At 42.9% G+C, this 19,372-nt stretch overlaps 2 protein-coding genes across 4 annotated transcripts; both read right to left on the bottom strand.

The window, feature by feature from the left end:
• Positions 1-716: 716 nt before the first annotated feature.
• On the bottom strand, positions 717-3,813 carry hlx1 (H2.0-like homeo box 1). 2 transcript variants are annotated; one of them, XM_084483678.1, is made up of 4 exons: positions 3,024-3,813; positions 2,437-2,616; positions 1,942-2,126; positions 717-1,443 (listed from the first exon to the last, which is right to left on the bottom strand). In XM_084483678.1, the coding sequence occupies exons 1-4, from the start codon at positions 3,466-3,468 to the stop codon at positions 1,081-1,083; spliced, it is 1,173 nt and encodes a 390-aa protein (XP_084339804.1). In that variant the 5' UTR covers positions 3,469-3,813; the 3' UTR covers positions 717-1,080. The 2 variants fall into 2 exon arrangements, with proteins under 2 accessions (XP_084339804.1, XP_084339805.1); XM_084483679.1 differs by lacking the exon at positions 2,437-2,616.
• A 6,823-nt stretch (positions 3,814-10,636) lies between these two features.
• slc35f6 (solute carrier family 35 member F6) lies at positions 10,637-14,839 on the bottom strand. Of its 2 annotated transcripts, none has more exons than XM_084483542.1 (6): positions 14,682-14,839; positions 13,356-13,428; positions 12,972-13,143; positions 12,353-12,565; positions 12,012-12,122; positions 10,637-11,689 (listed from the first exon to the last, which is right to left on the bottom strand). In XM_084483542.1, exons 1-6 carry the CDS (start codon positions 14,756-14,758, stop codon positions 11,193-11,195), a joined length of 1,143 nt encoding a protein of 380 aa, XP_084339668.1. In that variant the 5' UTR covers positions 14,759-14,839; the 3' UTR covers positions 10,637-11,192. The 2 variants fall into 2 exon arrangements, with proteins under 2 accessions (XP_084339668.1, XP_084339669.1); XM_084483543.1 differs by lacking the exon at positions 14,682-14,839 and adding an exon at positions 14,486-14,557.
• Positions 14,840-19,372: the final 4,533 nt, after the last annotated feature.

Raw genomic sequence — 19,372 nt, 5'->3', positions numbered from 1 at the left:
CATTGCATGAAACTTTGTAAATACATGCCATATACCCGCGTCTTCTTGGGCCGGTTAGTGTATACATAGGCCTACGTGTAGAAAATGCATGTCGAAGATAAGATGAAGAACTGATTATTTAGTCATAAGGAGGAAGTGGCTCATGCATTTTTTGTATGAGACATGAGTACGTCTAGTTCTGCTCTAGCCCACACACATAGGGTATGTCAGCCTACATTACACAAATGTGTGATCTTGATTTAGGTCACATTACTAGACAACAATATAATTGTTTAGTAATTTGCAATAATATTTTCGCTTAAACTTAATTTAGGCTAACATTAAATAAAATGAATTATGGACTTGCTGCATTCAAATATAGGCCTCGATCTGTAGTATAGGCTGTATGAGGCTGATCTATGATTAGGCTAAAAGCCTTATGAGACGACGAGTCATTATATAAGTAGGCCTATAGGCCTAAAAAGTATTCTGTAGGCCTATAGGCCAATATGCCTTGCACATGTTCGACACAACCCAATAGGTCTACATACGTTACTAACCCATAAATATTGGATAGAATATAGCCAGAAACGACAATAAATAAGCTAAAGCCAAAACCATTAAATAAAACACGAGACCGAAGAAACAGCCCTACCACCACTGACGAATATGGAATTAATTCAATTGATAATACATTTGGTGTCATTCATAAATAAATCAGATGTATTTGAAATTTAAAGTAAGAAATATTTTATTTACATTATTTCAGTGCAAATTATTACCAAAATATATGCAGGTCTTACACAAGTTGAGACACAATGCATGAACACTCGTGATGTCCTGACATTTAAGAACGTGAAACAAGTGTTTTACAACCTAACAAAATTCACAACCGACCTATTTTCCCCTCAAAATGGGAAAAACAATCATGCACATTAAGGATCTGAGAGAAAATATCATTGCAATAAAAAAATCCTGGCTTTAAGGCGGTTCTCTCCAGATGCGTCTCGAAACAATTCTAATTGTCCATCAGAAATGTGCCTATACAAATGTACACAAGAGATTGTCCATAACGCAAACACTCAATACGACATAGTTCCTTCATATTAACATCTGTGACGCCCCTGTCTCTGCAGCAGCGGCCCCCACAGGCGCTGTCTCCGCGGTACTCACGGGCCCGCTGCCGGCGCTGATCACGGACCCGCTGCCGGTGCTGATAACGGGCCCGCTGCCGGCGGTGATCACGCTCGTCTGGTTGTGCTCACAAATGTCCACGTCGCTCTTGTCCCCTTCCTCGAACTCGGACTCGCTCGCCTCGCTGTCGCACTCGGACTCCTCGGGCTCTTTGGTCTCGGCCTCCTCCGCGGGCGACTTGTCTGTCTGCTCCTTCTCCTTATCCTTCTGCGCCTGGGCCTCTTTGGAGTGCCTCCACTTCATGCGTCGGTTCTGGAACCACACTTTGACCTGCAGACGGGGACCGCAGCGACACGTTGATCCATCAATGTATAATCACTAGTATTATTATTATTATTATTATTATTATTATTATCATTATTATTATTAATATTATTATGGAGCTGAGACAAAGCCTCTATCGTTATGCATGGTTCATCAACCAAAAAGGTATCAATTATTCTCCTTTAGAATCTTTTAGGCCTAGGCCTACTTATTTTATGTCCACTGCTCACATGTAACCTGACCAAATATATTATTATATTATTGTAGGCTATATATCTATATTAAAATCGATGCTCAAAATATTAGTCGAATCTTGAGCCTTACATATCCTCAATGCCCTGATGGGAAGGCCTTTTTAAATATATGAATGAATATATATATGTAACTCAGTATAATAATGATGTGAGCATTATGCTTTAAGTGAGCACGCAGTGGACCTTTGCACAATGATTGGGCAATTGTTCTTTTTTACGCAACAACAGCAGGGAGTAAATAGAGACCAACCTGTGCGTCTGTAAGGCCGAGCATCGCCGCCAGTTGCTTCCTGTCCGGCTTGGTGACGTACTTCTGTATCTCAAACCTCTTCTCCAGTCCCTTTCGCTGCAAGTTCGAGAACACCGCCCTTGACCACGAGCGTTTCCGCTTGTACGTCTGGGGCATCGTGTCTTTCGTGAGGACAGCATATGGACCTGCAAAAAGGACCAGTCGAGTGGTTAGAATCAAAGAGATGAGTGACACTACGATGCACAATAAAATCTCGGTTCCCTATACGTGAGTGTGTATGTGTGAGTGTGAATGCGTGTGTGTGTGTGTGTGTGTGTGTGTGTGTGTGTGTGTGTGTGTGAGAGGGACAGGGTGTGTGTGTGTGTGTGTGTGTGTGTGTGTGTGTGTGTGTGTGTGGTGTGTGTGTGTGTGTGTGTGTGTGTGTGTGTGTGTGTGTGTGTGTGTGTGTGTGTGTGTGTGTGTGTGTGTTAATCCTATATGTGTGCGGACGGCTACCTGGGAAGGTGTCCTGAAACTGATGCGGGTTGCCTGATTGCCTGCCGCCTAGTGAACTCATCATGGAGGACGCGTCGTTCATCCCGGGGTCTAGGGACGAGAAGTACTGGCCCGGCGCAGGCTGAACGGAGACGTGGTGGATCCCTGACTGACGGTTTGAGCTAACAATAGATGTCAGATCTGTTTCAGAGCCAGGGATAGACTATAGTGAGCAGAAGAAAACGGAGATATTCTGGAGATGACATAGGCTATAGGCCTGTGCCGGGGTGACTTGAGAAGGGGATGTTGTGCTATAGTTCTGTTCTGCATGTGGACAGCTGACCCTCCACACTGGTCCAACACTATAGTGGCTCTACATGTGGCGTGTTTAAACGTGCTACTGGACGCCTGTTTTGTTGTAATTAAATGATAATGTTGATGTAGGGTGTAACATTTACTAACAATTTAAATTATGACAAACACAAAATTGAAATAACTTGAAAAAAGTGTGGTTGCCTGGTATTAACGTTCACCACAAGTGAACCTTAAAAGTGACACCATGATACATCTTTAAGGCGTTTTTAAAAAACAAAAAGCAGAATGCTCACCTCTTAACGACGTGGGCTCTTTGTGTTTTGGGTCAAAGTCCGTCGACAATATCCGATCAATTCCGAATTTGAGGTCTTTGCTCGAGGGTGGCGGGGCGTGATGGGGGTTAAAGGTCCTCGAGACGGAGGTCAACTGTAGTCCGTGTCTGTGGTACTGCGACGATGCGTTCACCCGCGCGCCAAACATGGACGCGTCGGGCGCCACGGGAGAGGGGCGCAGCGGCGAAGCGCCGGACTGCTGCTGCTGCTGTGCCGCGCGGTGTCCCATGTGCACCATGAGGGCCGAGGACCCCGGGATGCCCTCCGCGTCCTGCCCGGCCTGCAAGATGTCTGCGATGCAAAACGAGGGCTTCTTCATCGTATCCAGGGCGAACCCGCCCGCACAATAAGCGGACCATAGACTAAAATTAGATGCGTAAAACGGATTCAGCCCTGCCGTATACATCCCTGAGCTTGTTTTTTTTCTCTTTACCTCGGTTCAGTCTTTGTTATAGAAACGACGATATGAGCGAAAATACGAGCGCGAGGGGGAGAGAGAGGAACGAGAGGGTTGTGCTGCGCTATCAGTGTCTGTTGAAGTGGTCCGTCCTCTTCTTCAAGTGCCAACTACGTTCTCCCAACTCTGAGATCCCGGCGCAGTAGTTCCACTCTGGAGTCCGTTTCTCTGACACTGATTGGTCGCTTGGTGTCCAATGAGTGTTTTGTATCGCGCCTATCACTCCCTCGCAATGTAGATGATGTGTAGCCTAGACAGATGTCACTGAGCGTGACACTCAAGACCCATTCTGATCCCCAGACGAGGGATTGATCTGGCTCTATAAGCGAGGAGCCCCCACCGCAGCCTGCCTGACATCCACCCGCAACAATACGCCACGCCCCCCCCCCCCCCCCCCCCCCGCACGCACGCACAGAGACACGCACATACAAGCACGTTTCCCACACACTGTATATTATAATGATGATGATAATTTTTGCGGTGTTATTATTATTATTTATATTCATAATTAGTAGAAGCGGTATAGAGAAGTATAATCATTTTATGAATTTAATTTAAAGAAGCATAGTGTGTGTGGCCTACATGTAGCCTATTTTAAAAACGTTTTACTATAACTAAATACAATCACGTATGTCCCCGAATTCAAGCGTGTGTGTGTGTGTGTGTGTGTGTGTGTGTGTGTGTGTGTGTGTGTGTGTGTTCGTCCGTGCGCTTTTGCGATGGAGTTTTATATTTAACAATAGGCCTACACGTTCACGAAACATCACCGAGTTAAATGTTGAAAAGAATTTAAAAAAAACGTCCTTTGATTTTTAATGTGTAGGCTACAATCTTAAAAAATGGTATTGTGTGTTAATGTTCAAAGCGTTGAAAACATCCCGTCCAATCATCGGATATACCTCGACCTAGAGTTTATATTAGGTTCATGTCATCCTGTTTTTGATGGGCTGTGACTCGTGTTAAATGAGCGGATATGCCTGGTAGATTTGTCCTTAAAATAGAAAATGTTTTAGTATTCTAGGATACAGCAGAAATCCTTATTTCTTCCGGAGTTGAAGGGGGGAAACTTTATAATGAGTGTTAGAACTTCCTTTTTTTGCTATTTGTGCAACTTTATCTCGACTTGCAAGTTGCACCGTGACGCAAATCCGCCCCCATGCTCATAATAAACAGAGGAAACCTATTCCCTTCCACAACCAATCAGCCCAGCAAAATTTACTGCAGGGGCCATACTTCATCCGAGGGGCCCCTCAAGATGTACCCGTTACATCTTAGATAACAGTCAGTAAGCGTTTACAGTATGATGGGAATATATTGGCTGCTGACATCATGCTGTCAAGTCAATAATGATGAATTTATTCAAGACAACAACAACAACAATAATAATAGATATGCCTGCCTGATGGAAACCGATTAAAACATGCCTTAAGCTTCTGTCTTCTTTGGCATATTAACGTTGAAAACCTCCATATTTTAACTGCAATACTTCTGCAATACTACGATTCTGCCAGAGGTTAAACGCAGTAAAGTACTCGGCGTGACACCAAGCGCAGTTGCTCACGCACGCAGAGTGCGCCATTGTGCGCATTTAGGATGCGTGCGTGCGTGCGCGTCTTTATTGTCATAAATCCCTGAGCGCTTGAATTGCATGTTTCTGGTTAACATTCAACATGCTCAAACAATGGCTTCAGACGCGGGCATTCATTAGTCTTGATTCATATTGCCGGAAGCCTCTATGACCCTGACCCTGCCTCCTATCATGGTGTTTTCGAGTGACACTTTTCCGGGTTAAAATTAGAAATGGGATACAACGGGTTTTTCTCTCGATCATATGCAGTCAAAACAATCCAGGGAAGAGGATGCGGGAGACACAGCGGGCCAGCACGCCTGAGTTATTTCGCCCGAGTTATTTCAGGTGCTGATGAGGTTCTAGTGGGAAGATTCAACACAGCAACGTTTCACACACACAGAGACGCCCCGCCACAGTTCCCATAGTTTTGACAATCCGACCGAGGTGGAAAGAGCAGCCATCCAAAAGAAAAGGTTATTGTACGAATAAAAATGTGTATTTGTCTTTATAGTAGAGAGTATAGAGTATAGCCACCATTTAACGGATGATCACAATAATGGTATGATAATAAGAATAATGTAAATTCGAATTTATGTAATTTTCTATTTTAAGAAAAAACTGTGATGACACAAACATGTGTCTCTCTGTCGTTAGGCTCCTCAAGGTTCTCCAAAGTATCTTAATCTCTCAAATCTTTAGCGAGGCTAAAGTATTGAAGTCCAAGAATATCATAGGCCTACAGGCCTATTTTAAGAGTAACCCTGTTCAAAAATATTATAATAAGGCTTATATTGCTTATTTGTTCTTTTATTTATTTATTCGTTCAATCATTCCCAGACGTTTTCCTTATGAGCAGTAGCCTAAGTATTTAAACACAAACTTTTTTTTTGAAAATCGGTAAAAAAAAAAATATATAAATACAAAAGCTATGATTCGCTAACAATACAGTGCTTTTAAAATGTTTTTTTCAATTATCATCTCTAATAGACCCACAACATTCACAAAACATGAGGACCTTTTTGTGTGAAAACGAAAGGTATAATTAGACATGCGTCACATCCCATAAACAACATGATTGGAACACAAAGCAGCGCTCGAACGCCATTGTTGGGACTTGATTGCTCGCTGTGTGTTTTTCAGGAAGTCCTTATCAGGCTGTGGGTAGCTCAATGAGAATGTTACCATATAAACCAGTAGCTGAATCAGAAGCAAGCGGACATTATGAAAAAAAAATCCATTATTAAACTAAGAATTATTGTTGCTCCCCTGTAAAAACTCGAGCTCAGGCCAACATGACTATTTCTGGCAATGTTTGCCTCAGGAAGGAACTTTCGCAGATTTAATGGGACCTGGGCCATTGTACACAGCCTTCTGTATGGCGCACTGCCATCACTTCCAGAGAGAGAGGGAGGGGTAAAGAGAGAGAGAGAGAGAGAGAGAGAGAGAGAGAGAGAGAGAGAGAGAGAGAGAGAGAGAGAGAGAGAGAGAGAGAGAGAGTGGAAGGGAATGGAGGTTCTGTGGAAACGGTTTGAAGTCTATACAAGAACAAGATGTGGCACTATATGTGACCTCGGACCCATTCAAATCCATCCTTACTTATACCCTTCTCTCTTATTAATGGCTCGACAGTTCATCTATGTCATGATAAGTGTAGCCTAATACGCACGGACAGTACTCGACAATAGGTCTACTCATGTCTAGGTCTACTCATGTCCGAGCACCTCCCCCCAGTGACGAATCGCTTATTTTTTCTGTTTACAGCTTAGCAACCACAACATCAGGATCCTCTTATCAATTACATGCCGAGGGAGGCATGGCTCCTATAGATTGTCGCACCGGTGCGATAAAAGGTAAAAGCCAAGGAATTTCATTTGGATCTGCAAACTATTTTCCATTTGAGTAGCATAAAAAATAATTACATGAAGGATAATTAATGAGTCAATAGACATCTAATGTTAACATGCCATCTCCCAGAAAGTGTTGATGATTAGAACCATATAATATGTAGGCCTACATCGTTTGGTAAGATTAACATGATTATGTTGACAGTTTAGACATAAGCAGATATTAAACGTTAGATGAAAAAACTAGTTGTTAAGGCGTTAACAGCATTCTCCATTAAGTCGTATAATAGACCTGTTCAAGAGCGAATTCTTTCTTCTAACCAAAGTAGGCTCACACAATATAGTATTTTAATCTCAATGTCTGAGATGAACCCGATAATATGCGTCATCCCCATTCGTGGTCTGGTGTTCTGCTCTTTGTTCTGGATAAAAGCAGGAGGCGCACTATGAAATACATTATATAGACATTACAGGGATCAACTAATCGCACTCACCTCCCCTTGCCCTCGCTGCTCAACAACGTAAGTTGTGCATTTATGGAAACATTTCGATATGACGGTAACTCACTGCCCTATGAGCGACCCATCTGTTTACATGAGAACTACCCGTAGATTAAAGCGTCTCTTGCGGGGCGGGTTTAAGGCCCTCCACAAGTCACCGGGCGCAGTGTACACACGGGTAAATCACATAAGCATTCCCGAGCACTTGCGCTGAATAGAAGGCGAGACTAATGGAAAGACAAAAGGTCATAATAACAAACTATTAGGGCCTACTGTTTTTTCTCCCGCAGCATGGCACGCTGCCACGACGGGCCCTTGTGTGAACGGGCCACATATCTGAACCAAATCCAGTAACCCACATGCAAATACCGGGAATAAAGAAATGAAATAACACTCTGGACCAAATGATTTAAAAGATTAAGGCTTAAGGGCCCACCTTGTGGAGTGACCTACTACGGTTGTTGGACTGATATTAAGAGCAGAGGCGGAGTAAAGGCCTCGCCTCTCGGGCCAACAAGTTGTTTAGATCAACTTTCCGCCACTGACATAAAGCAGACTGACGCGCGTTGGAACTATTTGTTATGACCATGCGTAAGCCAAACCAATTAATTGTCATATTAACAAGCAGCTATGGAAAATGTGCAGGTTCGTGTAGTTCATCAGACATTGACTCCAAACATCACACGTCTGGAGGCGTAAAGAGTTTTAAGGTCTGGCCGCCAGCCACCCTCACATCTGATGACAATGTTTTTGGCAAACCATTGGAACAGGCCGCGTTCATTTAAATCGACTTTGGAGAACGATTAAGGTTAGGAAACTGCTAAACGTTATTCGTATTTTATTGTTAGCCTAGATGTACAAAATAGACCTGTAGAAAAGCGGTGCGAATAGCCTACTCTAAATATCAGTGCACCAGTCTTCTCTCATAGTCTCTCATTCTTGAAGTTAATCTTTCAGGCACTTAAAAAAGTAAATTGCACATACAATCGAATTTAAATGAGCGTGATATTCTACATGATGAAACAATAGTGTTCTGGTGATCCAACAGAGCAGTTCAACCCACTAATTGGCTTTAATTAGAGCGCTGATTCCCAACGGAGGCTGGTTGGGTATGCGACGAGATGTCAAATAGCTCCCAATAATATGAACACAATTGTGTGTATTTTGCATAAATAATGAATAATAATAATAAAAATTGCGTTATTTTAAAAAGTACGCAACTCTCTGGTTTTACAATCTCTCTGCTCCCTACGTGCACTGGCCATACTCGCTCCGCCTGAGAGGCTCGGGGTTCTGCTCAGACGAGTCGACCCTGACATTTTTTAGGGGTGTACACAGTAGGGAACCACTGACTTAACCGATACTTTTCATTGCATTATCAGCTATTTCAATTCCAACATACAATTATTATAATAAAAATAATAATGATAATGATAGCCTATAGAAGGCAGGTTATTTAATGACCTATTCCCATGTAATTACTTTATTTATTGTATAGTGATTGGGAAGGGATATGAACGGCCTATGGGTAAATTAGGCTATTTGGTTTTAAACATAACCAATAAAGAGGGAGTGCTCTATTATAAGGATTTGGCGCAGAACACTCGACAGTTATCTTTAAAGTAGACTAGACCTAGAAGTATTTCCAGTCCTATAAATCTGGGTTTCCTTTCTGTTAGCATTTTCAGAGAAGGTTTGAGGTAAGCTTTTTTCTTTTGATATAAGCATCTCCAACTAAAACCAATCGTGTCACCTCCTCACATTAGGTCTATATCATCTTGTTTTCCAACCCTTTTTCCGTAAAAAAAAAAAACTCAAAAATTTTATCTCGGAAATTCCTGCAGCTTTATAAATGTAATGCATGGATTAACGACAATAAATGCAATTTGTACCGTTGACAGCATGATTTGTGTGCGTATACTTTTAACTTGTATTCATACACTGCCATCTAGTGGTACATTTAGGCGAGGTCGATTGCCGAACCCGTTCCGTACGGACCATACCACCGTGTTAGGAAGTGGGATAGGATACTCTTTAAAATGCAGTACAAACGCAGAACTCCACTTAATGACCGTGGCCCAATACGGGCTATAAGCCAATATATTAGAAACATTATTAGATCTAAAATTCGATCTATTTTCGGTCATTTTACCTTTGAGTCACATTCTCCAATTTGACTATTCACACAAAAAGTGGCTCAAGATCGCTGTTATTTACTGGGCTTCTTCTCAAGACAGAAATAGTAACTCGTTGTGGAAAGCATTGGGCTACATATAGGAAACACAGGTGATGTGCCCTTACTCCCGAAGACAGAGCTGTTTAAATTGGCACGTGTTGATCCCAATGGATCGCATTATGCCTATGTCTTAATCTGACCTCGATTAAAAGCTATCCAAGATCATAAGAGAATATTGGGTTATTCTGTGCCAACAGGTGTTACAGGCGATAATCGACGACAGAGCGCCTGTACCTTGGCTTTGAGTCCAGCTGACTTGCCCCGCCTGCTCATTCAAGTCACATGTGAGTTGCTTTGGATACAATTATCTGCTAAATGACTCAATATGAATGTCGTTTTTGTCTAGCATTGGCTATTAGTGCATGCCGCTCTACCTCGACCAATATGATTTAATTACATTTGTTTAATAAGTGTGAGGAGTAAGATACATGTTTTGGACGTGAATGACTATGTATTGAATATGAATATTCTGGGTCTATTAAGTCATAAACATTCGTCCAGTATACCTTATTTATGCAGTATATATCGTACATCAAGGCCTATCCCAAGTCTATAAAATAGGGTTAGATTAGTTATAAACTCTTCTACAGCAATATTTCCCATGATCTCAATATCACACTATCGCCACTAGATGGAGGTAGTAGGTTCTAAAGAAACTGTCCAGTCAACAGATCTCATTAGTTATAGTCTGAAAAATGCATGCGATTTAAGCAAAGTCTAACAGGCAACATAGACTCAAAGGCCCTGAAATGAGTAGTAAAATCACATTTTGCATAAGATTATGTAATGCAACAACTGAGAATGATAATAAATTACATTTGCATTACTAAGGTACTTGTGGAATGCTGATCACATTCGGTTATCAATAGGAAAGACAAATATGAGCATTCAAAATATAAGGACTAAAAACAAGACTTGCAAGGGTTTTACACAAAACTGATTTACATAGACATACTTGGCCACAGAGTAGGAGTAAACACGTTTTTTTTTATTTAAATCAGAAGATACAATACAGCAAATGTTTTTTGACAATACTGTGTAATGTCCAAACAGACTTTCTAAAAACCAACAAACAAAGTCACAATTGTGGTGTCTTTAGTGGCTTACAAGACTGTAGCAGTCTAATCAAACAGGTCCCAGATATTTCCCTTCAATAGAAAAACAATTAGATAACAGGGTAAAAAATGAGTACAATTATTTGGAGTTTCTAAATGCATGCACGTCGTGGTTGACTTACCCGCATGTAGGCCATCACATTCCCCTGCTCAATCTCAACATTGCCCTCCAAAATACGTACTAAAATGTAGTGCAGCATTTTTCACGTACAAAAACAAACCAAATCAGTCAGACACGTGTCTGACATGTCTTGCATTATAATAACTATAAAATAAAAAAAACCCAAGTGCATAAAAGACAACACCGTTGGAAAACGGTGTCCAGTCTGTGCCAGCCCAAGGGGGATCAAGGGTCATTCGTCAGTCCCTTAACAGAGGTCTGTGCGTCGGAGGAAGGGAGGGATATCATCACGGATTGTCGACCGCCTGCACCCTGGCCTCTGACAGTAGCCTCTCCCTCTCCCCGGCGCCCGCCTGCTCCTCTGCGTCATCGTCCTGGACCCAAGCGGCGCAGTACGGGATCCTGGCCAGCAGGGGGCGGTGCAGGCCGTTGTAGAGCGCCGTGCCGGTCAGCAGCACCACGAAGCCCAGCACCTGCAGGCCGTGGAACTTCTCCCAGCCCAGCGCCAGGCTCACCGCCCAGATGACCAGTGTGCGCAAGCTGTCCAGCACCATGCGCGTGGTGGCGCTGATCTCCTTGGTAACGCTGATGCCGGCGAAGTTGAAGAAGGCGATGCTGACTGTGTTGCCCAGCAACGCCACCAGGATGAGGGGCTTGAAGCCGATCTGGCAGAAGGCGTCCAGGGCGTCCTCCAGCACCTGCCGGGGGTTGCCGGTGAACTGGCCCGCCGGGATGAAGTACATGGGGATGAGCAGCAGCGTCAGCACGACGAAGCCAAACATGCCTGCACAGGAGGGCAGGGCGAGTCACGACATAGACATGGAAAAACCGACGGGCCAATGATGAGGCTCCTTATATAAAGTCTGGCATACGGGCAAAGTTATGGCAGTAATGGATACATTCATATCACACACTTTTAAAGTGCTTTGAGTACTGTAAATGCTGTGTTAATGCAGAATCTATGTTAATGCAGGAAAGTTTCATTTGATTATTTCCCACACAAACACCACCATTGGTCTCTGGCCTCTACTTCTCATTTGAAAACAAGAAGCAGCAGATAAAATGGTTTCGGTGTGTTTGGCTGCAGTGGAACGGATGTGCTGTACCTTCAGTGCCCACGGCTTTGAGAGGGTGGACGTCGTGTTTGTACACAAACTTCTCTTCCAGGACCATCTGCACAGCAACGATGACCTGAGCCATGATGATCAACAGGTCACCTGCGAGACACACAAAAAAACATAAGACATAACATCAAACAGATAAAACTGATATTTCTTACTCTTTACCTGACATTAGTTGAATTACACACCAATAAATACAGCAGAATCTTTTACTTTCTAAATCACGATACACGGCTTTCATACTATTTACTTTATTTCATTTTATACCAGTCAAATCCTACTCCAGGACGCAATGCTGGAGACCACCTTTTCTTTGTCTTCCTTACCGGTGATGATTTCACTGAGTTTGTGCTCCTTCTTGTCCTTGCTGATGAAGTCGGCCAGGCCCACCACCACCAGGCCCACGATGGTGGTGAGGATGCCCACCCACTGACTGGGCTTCAACCGGCGCCCCAGGAAGGCCACCGACAGCAGGCCTGTGAAGATGATGACCGCTCCACGCAGCATCTGGAAGCTGGAGGCGCTCGTCATGCTGAGCGCTGGGGAGGGAAGGCAGTGGAGAAAAGTGTTTTTTCAATGGCAAGCTCAATAGCGATGGCAATAGAACTAGCCATGGGGGGCCGATGTTCAAGGCTATGATTGGTCTCGTTCCCTTTAGCTTAGCAACACAGCACTCATTCAGTGCACAGACCTAGAAATGTGTTTTGGATGACATGAAGTCTCAGAGACAGCAGAGTTGCTTTTGAAGTACGTGTACAATCATACGTCCTCTTTCACTTTCCCTGCATGATGCATGACAAATGATACACTAAAATGGATCATATATATATATTACAGTACTTACGAAGGATCCAACTCTGACAGCTGATAATAACCATAGATATCACAACCTCCTTCAGCCCACAACGCACGCGAGAGAGAGCGAGGATCGCAGAGAGCACTTACCGACATACATGATGGAGGTGGCCGTCATGTCACACATGGCCGGTGCAAAGAAGAGCAGGGGGTTGAAGCTCTGGCCCGGGTTGAACGAGGGCTCTGGTCTGCGTCTGTCTTGGCACAGCAAGATGTAGAAGACCAGCAGACAGCTGAACTCTCCCAGGAACATGCCCACTGCCTGGACACAACATGAGAGGGACAGTTTGAATGAATGAATGAATTCTAAAGTTTCACTGGAGATACAGACTCCTAGTTCTGACTGAAATGCATTGGTGGATTGGTGGATTGGTAGATAATCACAATTCATACCAAAAAAAAAAAAAGGAACAATATGCCTAAACAATTACCACATAACACAACATTTGTTCAATCATTTGGCAATAACTGTACCTGTACAAATGGGTGATTGAATTCGTGTTCCTTATCGCCATGGCACCCCTCTGCGCTGAACGTGTCAGCCCATCTGCGAGGCAAGGAGACAACCATCAATGCAACTGTGAATATTTTACACAAGTAAGCTAAAATAAAATATACTGCAAATGAAAACGTCAAATATAAAAATCGAAATCCACCATTCTCTGATTGGTACTTCTCAAAAAGTATATTTAGAACATGTCGTTACTGACAAATTCAATGTAGCTCAATAATCAATAACAACCCCCCCACCCTCCTTATGCTAGAGAAGAGACCTGAGTGATCCTAAGTGATGACACAGCTCTTCCTTGTCATGCCACAGATTTTGAACTCAGCTACAGTAGGATACTAAACTGAACTCGGGCTTGTAAATGATCTATCATGTTAAAAAATACCTATAGGCCATAACGTCTAGATCAAGTGTCTGGGAGGTTGAATGGCCCAGAGTACAACAGAAATATACCTTAAGACCCGTGACCATTGAGCAAACATCCAGTAGGGTTGGTTTCAGATGAACATACTAAACATATTTGCTCCAGGTTTGGAGAGCCATACCATATACCCGTGATCTAACCTAGCATTAAACGGTTTGCGGCTTCCAGTATTGTGCTGACCAAGAATTCGTGCTAAATCAGACTAAAGTTATAGCAGAAGTGAAAGAAGACGGCTTTAAAAAGAAAAAAAAAACAATGACATAGACGTTTTATTTTTTGCTGTGCTGGCATAGGTCTATAGGCATCCCATTGGATCAATGGAAACTAGCGACAGAAAGCCTTTTACTATCATGTGCTAAAACAAGATAGGAATCCGAATTCTTAACACATTGTAGCACATATTTAACATATTTATTTTCTTTCATTAATGTTTTCAAACATTCATTTTCATTATCTCGAAGACGAGGCCTCACCGTCCGATCAAACAACGGGGTACAATCGGTACAATCGGGTAAAAAGCGGTGGGAAACTTTCGCTTTGATTAGCGACACAGGAAGTAATTTAACGTCTAACATTTCAACAACGACTAACTAACATCTCACCACTCGTATCAACTAAACCATAGAGTATATTATGATAATCAACATGAATATATAGTTTATCTGTACCTACCGTCTCAAAGGTAAAGATCGCCAGCCTAGTTAAGCAAACACAGCAGGCATTCACCCGGGATGCGTGTTGGAACGCAGCCCCGGTAAATACTTCATAGGTCAAGTGTGCTCTCTACATCTCAGCAGCCAGGACATCGGTCAACATGACGGGACAAACAACACCAGAGACCCCCTGTTTATCGATCAAATATACTCACTTTGCCGAAAGAGTGTTGAGAGAGCCCGTGGTGAGCATGAGTCCCGCCAGGAACAGCTGGTACTTGGTCCAAGCCATGTTAGATCCAGTGAGTGTGTTAAACAAAAAGTAGTGAGAAACCTGGTAATTGAGCTTATTTGTTCAGCAACACAGCTACATCATGTGCCACTGGTCAGCTGACCGCCAGCCCACCAATGACAGCGCTGGGACATTAATTCAGTGGAACAGTAGGGGGCGTTAAAGACCGAGACTGATGCAGTCCATGGCTCGCTTCCTCATTTGTCGTCACTGTGATTTTAATCGTGTTATCCATTTGCTATTAATCTATACACACATGTATGATTCCCGTTGGTCTCTTACTTCAATTGATTATTATTGAAACTTCTTTAGACGTGCACAACACGTCTTAAGTAATGTATAGGCCTACTGTGTTTCACTTACTTTAAACGTTCCAACATAATTAATGTGTTTGAGAAATACAATCGTTGTTGTGGTTAAAATGTTGATCCCACTCGTTTTTTAAATTACCTTTTATAATCATTCAGGCCACAATCATGAATGTTCTTTATTTGGAAAATGTATGCCCGCTTCACTTAAAGTGAAAGGGATTAGGCCTATATCGCTTCTTTTTTTTTTTTTATCACTAATGCAATTTGCAAACGTAACTAACTTATATAAAATATAAAGCTATTTGTAAGTCATGTATCTACCCATCTGTTAGATACAGAGTGAATTCAGGTTAAAAGTAAAGGTAAATGTGGTTAATTTCAGAGTAAACAAAAAAAAAGAAAATACAAGTTTCTGGCGGTGCGTGTGTGTGTGTTGCAATAGCAGCCCGCTAGATGTCCTCAGTGTATTCTACTCGTGAATGACCTTTCTGTTAAGTCTGAAGTGGCATGTAGGCTATGTCCTATAACACTGGTTTGAAGTACAGTCACATGTTGACTACTCCTACATGTTCTCAATAAATTTGTTGTAAATTGACCAATGTATTTAATCAGCTGTGACAGCCAGCCAGAGCCGACAGTGTGCAGTGTGCTCCCAATAATGAGTGGAATAGAGAGGAATGTAGACTTGTTGTAAATAGGAATATCCTACTTGAATGTGTCCTTATGTCTTATCATTTGTGGGATTGGCAGTCCTGTCTGATACTACCTCATCTTTAACTGATGTCCTCTCGACTTCCACACCTGTCTTAGGATCTGTGTCATCTGTCCCCATTTTCTACATCTTTCCGTCCCACCTCATGTTTTGTTCATTGTATCATATAAGGACCAGGGCACCCGGTGCCATCATGAATCAGTAGCAGAGGGGGCTGTGAGGATGGTTATGCAACAGCTCTGCTTAGGCTCTTCCGAGTGGTCCTCTGTACCAGCTGGGGCTGCCCCTAGAGAGCGAGAAGCGGGTCTGGCCCTAGTAAATGGTCCTCATTTATATAGCGCTTTTATCCAAAGTGTTGACTTTCATGCACACACCGACGGCGGAGTCAACCACGCAGGGCGACAGCCAACTCGTCACGAGCAAATTAGGGTGAGGCGTATTGCTCAGGAACACCACGACACTCAGCTAGGTAACCTGGTAACGTTGCGGTTACCAGCCAACCCGCTCTACCTCCTGAGCTAATTCCGCCCCCTAGTGAACCAGAAGTGGGCTGCCAACGCCCTCCATTTGTGAGGAATTCTTATGAACTCATTCTTCTTCCGGTACAGACTTAATGGTGCAATGTGCAATGGTTCCCAGAAGTGGAATATTACTGACATAATTCAAATGGCCTCTACCCAGGCACTATACTATATCTATGTTTTTGTTTTGTATTGGTAATTTCATTCATTTTATTTGTTTATTTTTGCCCAGAATTTCCAATTTATAACAAAAATGGCTTAAGTGCCTCTCTCTCTTTACCCCATGTACAATACAAACATGGTTGAACCATCAACTTGGAACCACTGCATGCTTTCATCATTCCAGACCGCTGAGGAATTACTTTTTGTATTGCCACCTTGTGGCAAATTTATAACCAACAATTTGTGATAATTTAAACTGTCAACTCTCATGTTGCTTAATCAAGCAGTGAGCTCTCCGACATCTAGACTAGGACTGTGTGTGTGTGTGTGTGTGTGTGTGTGTGTGTGTGTGTGTGTGTGTGTGTGTGTGTGTGTCTGTGTGTGTGGGCACATCTTCCTTACAGATTCCCTTTAAGGACACCTAATCACAAGTGACACGAGTGGCAGCAGCGCTGCAGATTTGATGCTAATCGAGGCTGAAGTCGGAAACATTTCTGAGCCTGTCACTGGCTCTCTCAAGTGAAAGGACCCAATCGCTATCCTCTAATAGTTGTAACTTCACCGGCTACAGTAGCAGAGTGGGAGGCTAATGGAACTTATCTGGCAACTTTGTACAGAAATCTGCTGTAGTCTTTGAACTAAATGAAACCCAGAATCGGGAGTTGTGTGAGATGGTGTGTGTGTCATCCTTCTGGTGGTCCGAGCCCCCACCACCCACCCCTTAACCTAATGATGCTTATGGGGCCCTCACTGTACCAATGACCAAGGTCAAAATAAACTTTGCATAATGGGTCCTTAAATGAGAAGTAGAGGACAGAGAACAATGGTGGTGTTTGTGTGTGGTGTGTGTCGGAAATAATCAAATCAAGAGTGAGTGTTAACCGAAGATAGGTATTCCTAAATAAAAATGTTGGAAATTGCAAAAAAAAAGAAGCACTAATTATTGCATTTTCTTTTTGATGCAAGTACTGTAGAAATACACAGATACAGGAAATCCATCAAAGTCCCTAATGTGCATGACTTTAAGCTTTCCACCGTTTTTATTGTTATTTGAAATAATGATGGATTAATCGATTGCCATTGATGTTTCTATAGCCATATTCATAAACTAAATCATTTCTCACTTCAGAGCAATTGAATCCCTTAGTGCTAATTTACCTCTTCTCTTTTATACCAACAGGTTTGCACGTTCATCAGTATGGTTTCACTGGCTGTAAACAAAAGGTCCTAAAGGACTCAAAGTGAAACCTATTTTTAGCTGTAACAGCAGTGTCATAGTTCCAAGGGTGACACATGACAGAGAATCCCTAAAGCCTTGTCTGATGATAGGGGAGATGGGGCTCCATCCTTTTGTACCCACTGCAGTGTAATATGCACAGATAGAAAGAATTCGAAGAACAAGATGTTCTGGATTGCGATTGTGTTGTCCAAAATCAATCACCCAGCACAACTGCATAAAAAAACATTCACGTATTCACTGGGTTCTTCAAAGTGAACATATGAGGTTTTAAAATATGTTTCATATTTAATTTAAAATGCAAATTGTTGTTGCAACAATGAATATGTATAGTTAAAGTAGTAGTAGGCCTAAGTCCATTAATTATGTTCCATCCAGGTGTGTTGTCCAATCTGTTTCAGTCCAAAATGTCCTCTTTCTTCCAATTGTTCTGCACTTTGGTAAATCGACTGAGCAAATACAGCATAATGTTTATACTAGGATCATGTTGATATAAAGTATAGACTAAAGGCTAATCTAACTGTCAGGAAATAGAAAAATGCAAGCTTGACAGACAATGAGGAAACCACAATCTAAAAGCTGTTTCCAATGTGATGGTTAGGGTTAGTGCCTTGTCAATACACTAGTCAATATACCAGAATGGTGCAAAGGGCTTGCATGATAGCCATCTCCTCATAGACTTAATCATAACCCCACTTGCTGGAATCTGTTATAAGAATACACTTGTTGTGCCGGAGAGCAGAGCCAAGACCTTCCAGCTGATTCTTCACTCTGTGTGCACTTACTAGTGCAGAAGAACATTTCTGCTAGCGCCAAAAGCTTGTTTTGATCATTAAACTGCCCTCCCAGCTGAGTCCATGCAAGCAGAAAGGCTACGTGCGTGTGTGTGTGTGTGTGTGTGTGTGTGTGTGTGTGTGTGTGTGTGTGTGTGTGTGTGTGTGTGTGTGTGTGTGTGTGTGTGTGTGTAGATGTGCATTTGTGCGTGCACAAGCATGTTCATGTGAGCGTGTCTGTGTGATTGTGTTTGCACACGCATTTGTTTTGAGTCGGTATTCATATAGTATCTGTGAGTGTGTCAGTGTGATTGTGATGCATATGTGTGTATGTCTGTGTGTGTGCGTGGGTGCGTGTGTGTGTTTGTGTAATAAGACTGACTGAGTCCTCAGTCTACAGCAGAGCCGGGGGGGGGTTCACAGTTATGCAACGCCACCAATGTCAGAGAGTCAGTTTAACGAGTGATCCCTTGGATCTGTGCTGTTGCACCAACATTAACTGACTTGAGGAGGACCAACATTGTCCTCCCCACGTCACTTAAAGCAATCACATCACAGCTTGTTCGTAACGCCTGCGTCAGCCACCCCTCCACCAGCGTTCCTGCATGCAAGGGAACTCGGTGGAGGAGTGGCCAAATGTAAAAGTATGTTGTCATGGGTCCATTGCAGGAGACATGTAGTGCACAGCCGTACACGGATATGACCCGAAGCACAACCCTCCTGGTCCTTATTGACATACATGGGGCGACCAGCGCATCCCTCATATTGGCTGCGATCCACATTTGGACCAAATTGTGTCTGACACTTCTAAAATGGCCCCCACAGGATACCAAGGTTGATGAGAAGCAGAAATGGAAAAATAGAGAGAGAGATGACTCTGAGTCGAAGAGTCCTTTTG

This window comes from Micromesistius poutassou (assembly GCF_964030765.1).
Source record: "Micromesistius poutassou genome assembly, chromosome: 19".
Classification (NCBI taxonomy): Eukaryota; Metazoa; Chordata; class Actinopteri; order Gadiformes; family Gadidae; genus Micromesistius; species Micromesistius poutassou.
Note: the sequence above shows the minus strand (reverse complement) of the source record. Positions and strands in the feature narration are given on the sequence as shown.

Bases quoted from the DNA above. Each gene is read 5' to 3' on its own strand.
- hlx1 (XM_084483678.1), bottom strand. From the start codon at position 3,468: ATGTATACGGCAGGGCTGAATCCGTTTTACGCATCTAATTTTAGTCTA. The intron at 2,127-2,436 runs GTAGCCGTCCGC...TCCTTTTTGCAG, and splicing joins GTTTCAGGACACCTTCCCAG to GTCCATATGCTGTCCTCACG. The intron at 1,444-1,941 runs GTTGGTCTCTAT...CCCCGTCTGCAG, and splicing joins TCGGCCTTACAGACGCACAG to GTCAAAGTGTGGTTCCAGAA.
- slc35f6 (XM_084483542.1), bottom strand. From the start codon at position 14,758: ATGGCTTGGACCAAGTACCAGCTGTTCCTGGCGGGACTCATGCTCACC. The intron at 12,566-12,971 runs GTAAGTGCTCTC...TTCCCTCCCCAG, and splicing joins CACCTCCATCATGTATGTCG to CGCTCAGCATGACGAGCGCC. The intron at 11,690-12,011 runs GTACAGCACATC...CCTCCTGTGCAG, and splicing joins CAAAGCCGTGGGCACTGAAG to GCATGTTTGGCTTCGTCGTG.